Source organism: Micrasema longulum, unplaced genomic scaffold (genome assembly GCF_059751315.1).
Source record: "Micrasema longulum isolate JH-2025_06_02 unplaced genomic scaffold, ASM5975131v1 h1tg000572l, whole genome shotgun sequence".
Classification (NCBI taxonomy): Eukaryota; Metazoa; Arthropoda; class Insecta; order Trichoptera; family Brachycentridae; genus Micrasema; species Micrasema longulum.
This window is the reverse complement of record NW_028277768.1, coordinates 297147-309646: the sequence shown is the minus strand read 5'-3', so window position 1 is coordinate 309646 and position 12500 is coordinate 297147. Positions and strand designations below refer to the sequence as shown.

The 12500-nt window shown below is 33.8% G+C and overlaps 1 protein-coding gene across 1 annotated transcript in view; it reads right to left on the bottom strand.

Annotated features, from left to right (window-relative positions):
- LOC148280514 (uncharacterized) overlaps window positions 1–12500 on the bottom strand; it is an 88323-nt gene that overhangs the window by 31907 nt on the left and 43916 nt on the right. The window contains exons 4-6 of the mRNA XM_088228260.1: window positions 12106–12220; window positions 11200–11412; window positions 10170–10375 (exon numbers count right to left, since the gene is read on the bottom strand). Of these exons, the coding sequence (XP_088084386.1) occupies window positions 10170–10375; window positions 11200–11412; window positions 12106–12220 (534 nt within the window). The remainder of the gene's footprint in view (window positions 1–10169; window positions 10376–11199; window positions 11413–12105; window positions 12221–12500) is intronic.

The following is a 12500-nucleotide window of genomic DNA, read 5'->3' as shown; positions in this document are numbered from 1 at the left end:
GTGAAAACACTTTGAAACCGTTAATGAAAACGTACGTGCAGAAGGGAGGCATGTTACTATATTACTAGTCCCAAATTAACCCACATTATTCCCTTTTAAAGAAAAAAACATTACTACTAGGGTTACCCGAAGAACAGTTTTGCGATTTGCAGGAAAACATATACCATAACTAGCAGGCGACAGTCAGCAATCGCCGACTGTTACGTGTTAATCAGCCCTGCGGGCCTTCATGAATTTATCATTATGGCCTTATTAAATCGGCCCTACGTTCCCCCGTTAATCGGAGCTTCGGGCCTCAATATTATTTCGAATCTCGGATGCGCAATATTAGTTATCTATAATACAAATTTTAATGAATCATGGCGCTTTATAAGTTACCCGTAATAATCAAAAACATAATGTGACTTAGGATAAAACAGACAGAATCAAGAAAGGGGTACTGCGTTGGTTTGGACATGTAAAGCGAATGGACAGCGAAAGAACGGCTAAAAGGATCTACGATGCAAATGTTGATGGATGCAGAAAACGAGGGAAGACCGAGAAAGACATGGCACGATCAAGTCCATCAAATACTGGAAGATGGACATGTTAAAAGTAGGAATAATCGGCGTGCGTGCATGAGAAGATGTATGAATGTAGAGGAAGCGAGGTCTGTATGCCAAGATAGAGTGTTATGGCGTTCTATCCTCTCTGCCCTACGGGGAAACGGCGTGATGGTTTGTTGTTGTTGTTGTTGTTTTTAGCTTTGAATAAAAAAAAACCGCGTGGTATATTTTTTTGATAAAGTTGTTTATTTATAAAATAACATAATTTTTTTTCTGCTATTGTAAGTAATCGTTTAATGTTTAAATGTGTATATAAATAAATACCTCATGTTGTAATGATGCTTTTCCCTAAATTAATTTTCCCAAAAACCCCTTGGAAATATTGAATTATACATGATAAGTTTTAAGTAAAAATATATACTATTAAAAAGATTAAATGACAATGAGGAATTCCACTGTTTTCTAATTTATTTTTTTCTATTAGCGTACTATTTAACTAAGCAAATAAACATATATATATATATATATATATTTTGCGTTATTTACAAAGATATGATTTTTTAAAGTTACATTTATCAAATACCGCGCCAAATGACTGTAATCAGTGTGTCACTTTTCAGTAGTGACGTCATGAAACGGTTGGCGTTCTTACTTTCACTGACCTGACAAGAATCTATGGAATATTGCTTTGATGACTTCATTTAGTTGATCGTAATTTGCTCATTTCTATGTTATGGTTGTTTTTACGAACGTTTCGATTTAGAAAAACCTAGAAAGTTGACATAATCTCTGGTTGAAATGTCAAATTATACAAATTTTACTCTTTTTTTCTATGGTCAAAACGTTGCGGGGGCTTTAAAGCGGAAACCGGAAATACTATACGTAGATATAAGGAGTGACGTCATTATTTACGATTTTAAAATGAATACTATTTTTAACATTTTTTATTTATTTTTGCGTGCGTTTTTGAGATTTTTCACCCTACTCCAAAATTTTAAAATATTCACGTGTACACGAAAACATTTTTAAAATTTAATTCCGGGTTGGGCTGGAATTATTCATTCTGTATTTACTGGCTTCTGTTAAAAACCTATTTTAGGGGTAAGAAAAAGTTTTGTTACTTTACTTATCTACTATCACAATGATTAAAATACAAAGGAGTTGTAACTTTACACATACAAATGGGTGACATCTCTTCACCAAACTGATACCGGCAGTAAATTTATGGAACTAATTACTTCAAATTGATAGGAAGTACTCTGGTTTGTTAACATGCATCAGACCGTCCAACATTACCTCTCTTTCCTCATTCAGGAAGGGACAATGTCACAACACATGCTTGACCGTTTGATTCAACAAAAAATGGACGTTAAACAAAAGAATGGAGCCTACCCCCGAATTCTCCATGACCAGGGGTGATATTCCAAACGTTCTCGCGGCCGTTGCGTATTTTGTATTTAAACACACGAGGTAAAAGTTTTTTCTACGGCCGCGCGAGCGGTTCAGAATAGTACCGCTGAAATCATTTGAACTGCGTGGTGATTTAGATACTAGCGCCTGTTTCGAGCTATCGTTCTCACATCAGGTTTAGGTCCATTTATCCTTTAGAGAGGAGTCCCGACCTCTTTATCATTGGTTCATAGTCAACTCTGTAATACGTCCAATTTTCTCCTTCTGTGTTTCGTCACTACGACTAACTATATGTCCAAAATACTCGACCGATACTCCATTAATAAATTTATAGTAATAATAATAATAAATTACATACCAAAATACGGATTATTTTCTCAGTCAAAACAATTCGCCACTTGGTCACTTTTCAAAACGTCGCATTGTCAACATAAAAAAAACCATTTATTAACATTGTTTTGTTATGAATAAATTGATCGTTGGCAAATATTTAAATAATTTTTCAGTAATTGAATACCGCCCAATTAATTACACTGTAAACTTCAACCAATACAAAATATTTTGGCACAAAGGCCAGTCAATGGTTAAACTTTAATTAAAACGAAATTTTTGAATGTGTAGTTAACTTTTGTGGTAAATGCAGGGGGTGGTTTTGAATATTTTTGGTGGCGGTTTGAGGTTAAACGTTCATTGTACAAACGCTGAAATCTACATATTATTTGCCGCACAAAGTAAAGACTGTTTTGCTTGGATCAGAAGACTGTATAATAAATTGATCAGACGTATCGCACAATATTTAAATTAGTTGAAAAGTTTTATATGAACGCGGCCACGATACATTTTAATACGGTATAATATATTCCTACAAGAATACATTCAATTTCTGATTGTAGAAATCTTTCAATCTTCTGTATCTTCATGTGCCTTTCTAAAAAATGCAGTGTTCTATAAAACAGTAAAGCAGGCTCCCTAGAACAAGTATTTTTTATGTCTTTTTGAGAGTCCGCTATAAACCCACATTAATGTTGAGGAAGGACATTTAGTTCAATACATAAAAACAAACGCTATAAAACTCAAATTTTAAGATATCATTATATCATATATATATGGCGGTCTCCGTGGTGTAGTGGTCAAGACGCTTGACTCACGCACGGAAGGTTCCGGGTTCAATTCCCGGTGAGAACACAAAAATTAAAAATGTTATTTTTCTCAAGCCTGGGTGCTCTGTGATGTAATTCACCACTGTAATTGGGCCTCCTGACCTGTTGTGGTGCAAAAAAATAAAAAAATAATACATTATATCAGTATTACACTATAAGTACCTACTAAAAGTTTTCTGATTTGTTTTATATGCACTGATGATGGGTCGTTTGTAAAATTTTGCAAAACAAAAATGTCTTGCGATGTGTGTTTATAACGTTGTAATTATTTCAAACAGAAAATAATTGTATTATATAACACAGTACGTATAAATTATAGGGTCTTTTCACGTTTTATTATGATTTTTATTTTTAAATGAGCAAAACATTATGATGGTAACTGTATTATTATTTTTTTCGTGAGACGGGGGATAAATTTTCAAAAAGGTTCAAAATACGCATATTTTGAATTATCCGAAAATGAGACGTTTTGCATCCTGTGAGTCAAACGGCATGTATGACGTTTTGACGTTAAACATGTACGCAATGTTTATTAGAAGCCCAGTCGGTGGTCGAAACGCGTGACGTCAAAATGACGTGATGCCAACTGAGAGCCGTTTTGTATGAGCTTATTTTTAAACCCGAAAATATTAAATGAAAACTCGTTTTGAAAACATTGATAGTTATGTCATTAGAGTTGGAAAAATCCGCTCTAAATATATACAATATAATAATTTCAACGTTATTCCCGACTTATGAAAATACCTTATTCCAGTTGCCAACGCGTATTTAGTCGTTTTTTGACCGTTTTTAGGATCAAAACCAAAATGCCTGCTTGTGTCATAAAAACGTATAAAGATCAGAGACGTCCACCGTCCTCGGCGAGTGAAACGTGAATAAATCGACATTTGTAATGTGGCTTTTTTGTATGAAGATTTGTATAGAATTTTTATACCTTTAAAATGGCGACAGTTTATACGATATAATGACCCAACAAAACTTATTTTAAATAAAAACGAGATATTGAAACTTAGAAGAAGATTTAAGCTTTACGATAAGCTAAAAAATAAGGTCGTACCATATTTACAAATACGTGAAATACCTATTCAAACGATGACTGTTTTCAGTGATTTCATGATCTTTGAATAAAAAATTCACTAACTTACAAGATAAAAATAAAAAAACAAAAGATATTGAGCCCTAGAAGAAAGTTAAAATTTATACAAGGTATTTTTAAAATTTGGCTAGAACTACTACAAGCACTTTTAATATCCCAATAAAATATCACATTTTAGCATTTTTCAGGCCACTCCACCTTAAGATAAACATTGTAAACAGGATTGTGTAGTTTTTTATTGGTAAATATTTGTAAATGAGTGATTAATAAAGCTTAAAATTAATATTAAAATATAGATATTATTTTTTGTAAATGTCAAACTACGTCTAGTGGCATAATTGCGAAGCTCTTCTAAGTTACAGCGATACGCGGATCGAAATACGTTTTTAAAATATAATACACGTGAATTAGTATTATCTATTCGTTCCTAAAAATAAGGAATTCAAGGAGAGAACCTGATTGGGATTCATAAAAAAACTAATATTAATTTTTGAGGTTGTAATAACAATAATTGTTGAAACCAACTTTTTTATGTACCAAAAATGAACATTCTTTAATTTTTTGTAGCATGCTTGTTGAATGCAGCCTTGGTGTAAATACACAGTAGAGGAGACCGAGGAGAGTTGTAACAGAGGAGAGTTGAAACATTGGTGATTTCGAGAAATCGACGATCGATGGCGAACTGGCAACATCGTGAATTTATTGTTTTTTTGACGTGCCACTTGATAGATTCGGCAACAGCAGTCTACAGGGAGTGGTTATGTGTATACGACATCTATACGGAAAAAAATACCAAAAGTAAGTTTGTGGCCAGAATTTGGATAGCCTGTTATTCGATATGTATTGTATTACGTGAACGCTGACGTGATATTATTTCCAATATGCAATGACTGTTCGAGCTTCGAAGTGTGATACTTTTTTTATAGCTCGCCTCTTGTTTTGAGGATACAACTCATTATTCTGAAAAAGGCTTGATTTTTTGGGCATAGGTGAGTTGAAACAGCTTGTTTCAACTCTCCTATTTTATTACTATAATATTATGTGGTGTGAATTTGGACACCGAATTGTTAGTTGTACTTGTTTCAGAATGCCCAATCAAAGAGTACAAAATACACTTTTGCTATAATTTTTAATTACTGCGCGATAAAGCCTAACCAATATATTTTTATTGATGAAATACTAATTGTTGATTGCTGCAGTTAAATTAGTTTCACTAAATGTATTTCACTGAGTATTTTCTAAATAAATTTTCTTATTTTTAAAACAGTATTGTTTTTAGAAAATTATTATAATCGCCAAACACCAAACTGTTACAACTTACATTGACCTCTGTTTCAACTGACCTCGGTACTAGGAGAGTTGTAACGCAGGGAGTTTTTTCAGCTTTTGCCGATTTTCTTATTGACTCCAAATATGTTTTCTTGTTGTTTGGTTCAGATTACATAGTGTATAAACTTAACTACGTTTAAATACAAAGTTCATTGAGCTAAGTTTATTTTAGGCTGAGATATACTAGGTAATTGTTTCAACCCTCTTCGGTCTCCCTTGCTTAGTAACTATGGGTACGTTTTCGTGTCACTACTTTTAAAAATATTTTACCACACAAGGCATGTCTATGCGTTATACGTCAATAATAAAATAGTTACTACGATAATTTCTGCACTTTTAACTTCAAAACGGCAACAGTGGTTTCCTGTGTTTTATCCTCTAAGGTACAGAAATTACTATTTTTAGTTTTGGCTTAGTTTTATCGTCTTTTAACAGATACATTTTTTAAAACTAATGATCTTTCTCATTGAGTAAGTTTTTTACAACAATTTTATTCGTGAATCATTAGGAATTTGACAGTTTAAAATCTTATATTAAACACCGCGCACCGATCCATATTAAACAGGCTGGAAGCTTGTATTGCCAAACTCAAATGTGCTCCAATATTAGTTTTGTTCTGGCAAACAAGAAGTAGGTGATGTTCTGTTTGTAATTCATTTGTAACTGTATTCCTTTGTTTATGTTCTACTTCGTGTCCACTAAAGTAGTGACGAAATTACGTAATTCCAATTTACTCCACCATAGCGCATTGTACTGTACATTGTACCCACCGTTCGTGTCGGTTTATCAAATTTAACACAGCGGAGAAAATTGTATAATGTATTTCTGCGGTGTTTGATTTTCGTGATTTGTTTCGAGAAAATTAATTTTTAAAATTCAATTAGGAAGCTTTGATGATCAGAATTGGATTTAAAAGCAATGTTTTGTTTGACACGATAACAATATTGACAATACAAAGCTTACTTTAACACATATTTTTTCTAACTTTCTTACAAAGCCCTCTCCTATGACGCCTCCTTTAGTACATATCGTCTGTGATACTGCAATACCGCGTAGTCTAATTTTTAAAAACAAATGTTTTACCGCAGTAAATTTGCTGTCGGGGCTCTGAGCCGTTAGTTTTACAATTTTTACGTACATATGATAGTTTTTCTGATACGACAGCGGTATTTTTGGTTGATTAAAATCGTAAGTAATATTGCAACGATTTGTTTGTGATGAGGAAAAGTTAAGTTGAATTTTTAAAGAGTTTACCCAAATTGTATTCCCAAACCCGCGATCCTCCATTCACAAAACCAATCGCCACCGGCTAGGCTACAAAGCTAGAACATGACAGGTTCGAATGGGCTCGAAGTTTATCGCATGAATCACAAAAAGTAGATAAAAATATTTGAAATGAAAACACCAGTCCTTATAGCATATAAATTGAATTAAAAAGAAATTAAAATATTTATTTTTGAAGCTAAATTTCTACCTGATTCCAGGATCCCTGAAAATACTTATTGAACAATTTTTGTTGAAAATACTCTAAATTATTGATATGACGGAAATCTTGCATAAATAAACCAAATGGGGACGCGTTAAAATGGGAGTCTTGGAAAATGTCATCTTGGTCGGTTGCTGGAATGATCTGGAGTGTTTCATTTGAAGTCATGATGGATCTGGTTGGATTTGTCATCAGATCCAGTTGATTGATGATCCCATCAAAAGCCATAACCTCATCGCCCGGAAAGATTCTTAAAAAAGCCAAAATTTTGACGCACATGACAGTTTCTTGATGCGTTTTTTCCCAGTTGAACAAAATCCATTTTTGCTACATTTTTTAGTATGGTGTAACAATTAATTTACGTATTACATTATAATCTTGACCCATGATCCATTGATATTGAATCAATTAAGCATCTTAACGTGGAGCTGATCTTGTAACTATATTATCACATAGATATATATTTAATTAATGATATACATATATATATATATATATATATATAAGATGGGTAGACACATTGGATTAGCATGAATTTAAGTAATCTAAAAAACATACACTCAATGTAGTACCTTTTACTGAAGAGCCCTATCCTTAACCGTCAACGCTGTTCACATTCTGTCACTGAAGAAAGCTAAAAAAAACGACATTGGTAAATACGTTCACCACAGACAAAATCAGAAACATTGTTGCAATCATTTTCCGTGATGAGTAGCAAATATTTTCCATTACAAAATATTAACCGAACGCTTTTTAGATTCCCCTGCCAAAAAAATCAATTGATAGTACGTGGTATTGCAATATCACTGAGGATATTTTTTTTACTTACGCAACCACACACACGCACCCACCCTCACACACTCTCCCTGATACACACTTAAGAACACAAACCTAGCACGCAAAAGATTATGTTACGTAAATTGTATAGGTATATATATCTTTGTCTTATGAAAGTTATGTAATATAAATATTAAATTCATTTTGTTCATAATTCAATAAAACAGTAATGAAGAGTTTCAAATATTTTTCAAAATAAACCTTTGTAAATGAAATCAATATTAAAACTTAATTATAATATTTATTTTAAAGATGCATCTCTATAAATATTAAAATAATGTAAGGCTTTCGCAATATATCCATAATATACCTAATGAATTGTACTCAGTAGGTCCTAATTGATTTTAAATAACGTTACATTTCTTGTTCTTCGAAAATCCTCAATACTTGATAAATACCTTCATAAACCATTAATACTATCATGCACCTATATTATTAAACAGAAATTATTGGCAATATATAAGAAAACTTGCACAAATAATTTAGTTGGTTTGATAATGTCCTAACAAGGCGAAACGTGTCACATATATTTATAAAAAAAGTGGAATTAAATCCAATAACAGTGTTGTATTACATAACCAAATTTAAATTATATGGTAAATATTAGTTAATATTATTTTTGCATTCTCCAAAATCCTGCGAAAAGAAATAAATGGGTCGAAATTACGGAATTTTAGAAAAGTATTGGTGTTACGGATTCATTATCTTTTTATTCAAGTGACAAGCCATTCCTTCCTTTGACTCCGGTGGTCCTGGTTTTGAATTCCAATGTAACCCCCTCCCTGACGGCGAGTCAAGATAGCAACACGCGCGAACACAACGAAAAACGTACCGCGAGCGTAAATCTAGGGTTTCCTAGGACCGCGGTACCCGTATTTTAACGGCCGTAGTGAACGGTGATGCGGTAGACAGCCGTCGTAACGTCGACTAGAGAGTGGTTTCCTAGGGAAACGGTGTTAAATGGTGTTGATAACACCGTTTTCCTAGGAAACCACACTCTAGTCACCGTTACGACGGTTATCCACCGCATCACCGTTCACTACGGCCGTTAAAATACGGGCACCGCTGTCCTAGGAAACCCTAGCTTTACAGTGATTCGAATCATCAAAACCAGACACGAAACATTAAAAGTGATTTGTGCAAACGATAACAGTGTTTTTCTGGACCAGTGCCAAAGGGAGGAAATCGTAAGTCCTTACTACTTTCATTCGTTCCAGGATTGACCCTCAAAACAATAACGTCAATTAGTTTAACTAAAATAAAACGTTCCCTATTTTCTTCGAACACGCGTATCGCGAGAAGGCAGGTCTTGTTTACAGTCCCGAGGTCGAAGAAACCGAGCATTCAACGATTGGGATCCACCAAAAACTAATTTTGATTAATAATGTTAAATAGGTATACAAAGAAAATGAGTATTGGTAAATTAAGTAATTGGTATAGTATAAATGTATTTTTGGTGTAATCCAATAATTTAGTTGACACATTTATTTATTTATTTATTACATATACGGGCTAAGCCAATTACAACAGTTATATGAAGAAACATAAATGCAAGAAACTGAACAAAAAGAGCATAAAACTATTTAGCAAAGACAAACAAGGGCAAAATAATAATTATTTACAATATATTCATAAAAACGAAAGACCTAAGACTTCGAGCTAAACCATGCCAATCCAACTTCATCCCACACTGTTTAGTCACGCAGAGATCTACGAAAAGCCGGAGGATCTATCCCAAAGTATTCCAAGTTGTGTGACGAATTGACTTATCTACACATTCTGGACATTGGGGCATAAAAACCAAAGTTGCTCTTAGAAGATTTTATAAATAGCAAATTTTGACTTCTGGTGACACGGTTGAGAACATGAAAAGAAATTGATTGCAACAGAGATGGGACATCACTTAAAGTATTAGGTATTTTGAAAATGCATATAAGGTCCATACAGTTCCACGTCTCTCCAATGAAGACATATTAAGAGATTGCTCTATTTCAAAATAGGAATAATTACCCCTTTGTAATCCGAGAAACCATGCCACTTTTCTTAGAAATCCGTGTTTGACAGACTCGATATGGTCAATATGAGTCCTGTACAATGGAGACCAAATAGGAGAATGTTATTGAGGTAATACAATAATGTTATTGGCGCGGTAGAATTGTATTATAACCACGATGCAATCGTCTAATAACCGTGATATTACCGCGTTACTGAGTAATATAACCGTGTTTTTTTAGTGACAATGTGATTTGCATGATATATATTATTAGAGAGTTATAGCGTTATATTTCTTATTTAATTCGACTGACCTCTATCTTCCCCCTGCCGCCTTGGCAGTCCCCGTCTCCGAACCTGACGGAGTGCAGCCGCAGCCGGACGCTGTAGCCCGGCGGCGACAGCAGGCGGACGGTCAGGTCGGCCGACGGGGGCGGCGCGCGAGGGTGGTTGACATGCAGGACTGACCCCGTGCTTGAGTTGCCAAGCTGGATAACACGCTCTTCCTCAGCGAAACCAACTGGAATTAAAACAAATCATCATTCGTTCATTAAAATACAATATCTTGAGTCTTCTTGTATACCAGAGTACTTGATTTAACCCGCTTGAAATTTTGTCAAAAGGTTTGACCTTTTTTATTTCATAAAAATTAAACATATTACAACTGTAGTCAGATACATTTAACATACTCAGGAATATTCTAATTTAATGACTGAAAGCTTAGAACTGTAACAATGAGAATAAAGAACTGTCTTTGCTGAAATTCAGAAATATCTAACAGGGTTGTGGTTCCGTGGTAGTCGGTAAGTCATGGACTCACGGGTCAGATCTGAGTCAGAAGTTTCAACTCCACTTCTCTTCAAATTGCTATTATTTTTCAGTACATTTTAGACATTTATAAAATAGTCAATTTGAAATATTTGGTAAATAAAGAGAATGATTATGATAAAACTATAAATAAATTTATCAATGAAACTTCTTCGTTAAGTTTTACTTTTTATTATTTTGACCAACGTAAACGCAACGTATTTTGACCAAAAGTAAAACTCAACCAAGAAGTTTTATTGATAAGTTTATTTATCATTTTTATCAAAGTCATTAACTATGGAATTTTATCAATAAATATCAACAAAAAACATTACTGTTAAATAAAGAGAACGCAAATATTTATTTTAAGTTTCAGAATATTCCCATTTTATGAATTTTACCAATCTGTTCGATGTTAAATCTCCGCTGAGTGCAGATATCTTCAGAACCTCTCAAACCAATTCTGAAAATCGAAACTAAAAGAAGGAAAAAAAAGTACGAAAATCTACTATTCATATTTACTTATCCTCTATTTACCAATTTTGTAAACAGCAGTAAACCCTTTTCCCGCAGGATGATCTCCCGTTCGCAGCCTCAGTTCTAGAGATTCGCCTTTTGAAAGGAACGCTCCATCAGCAATGTGATCGGCTTCCATAAATGGACGTAAAGGTCCACCATCTCCTATAGATACCTCCAATGCCGAACCAGCTTCTAGAGAGTGCTCTGTGATTTCAAGCCAAACTCTTTTCCCTGAAAGAAGAGGGATGTTCAAATGTATGCAGTAAACACAAAATTAACTTACATGACTTAACATTTCTCGATCATAAATAAGCAGGACATATCAATTACACTTATTGCGTTTGGAAAGTAAAATAACCCCGCTACTTTTTAGTTTCTCAAGAGAGAGTTTTTTTAATTTTTAATTTCACTTTTAAAATTTAGGTAAAACTTTAGAAAATTCTTCAATGTCAGTCTTCATCCATTATTATACCGTACCTTTTATAACATGCCTATTTTGTTGTAAGAACAAGAAGGATTTTGACATCGATCACGGGTTTGAATGTAAGGTTTTCTTTAGGTATATTGAGGTTCTAGCACAAAAAATGTTTTGTAAAAAGAAGTGGAAAATATTATGGTTTGTAAACTCTAAGTGTGACATTTTGTTTGTTTCAGATCATAAGGGTTAAGATATCAGAGGTATTGCCAGGATTACAGAGAGACAAGATTTTTTTGAATTTTGGACAGAAATGAAAATGCTCTTACCTGGTGGAGCGATTATCGTATAAGTACAGTCAAGTTTCGAAAGTAAAAAGTACGGCCAGTTTGGACTTTTGACAACTCCGTGTCTCGCAGTGAGCGTCTGCTTCGGGCAGGCTGATACATCCACAGCTCTCCATCTGGCACTGAATCCTCCACCGGTTATTGAATAGTCAGTTTTTATACCAATTAAAGCACTTTTGCCCAGAGTCACAAAGTCAAATCTTCGCATGTCTGTATCATGACTACCACAGATACGAGCAGCGTCTGATTGAAGCACTCCATTTATAAGGCTTTTAATCTGTAAAAAATATGCAATACTCAGAAATCATCAAACGTCTAATTGAAATAACCTCCTTTGGTATTTTTGGAACCTTCAGTTTTAACTTTCTATGGCTTTGGAATAACCATTTAATCCCCAACCGAATGTAAACTATGTGTTACATTCCTCCATATTCTCAACCTTTAAAAGATGCATTATTTATTAATTTGATGCGCTAAACAAATTCATATGGAATCATTTCGATCTAGTTGGAAATTAAACCGGAATCTTTATTCAAAATAGCTCATTGCAATATATT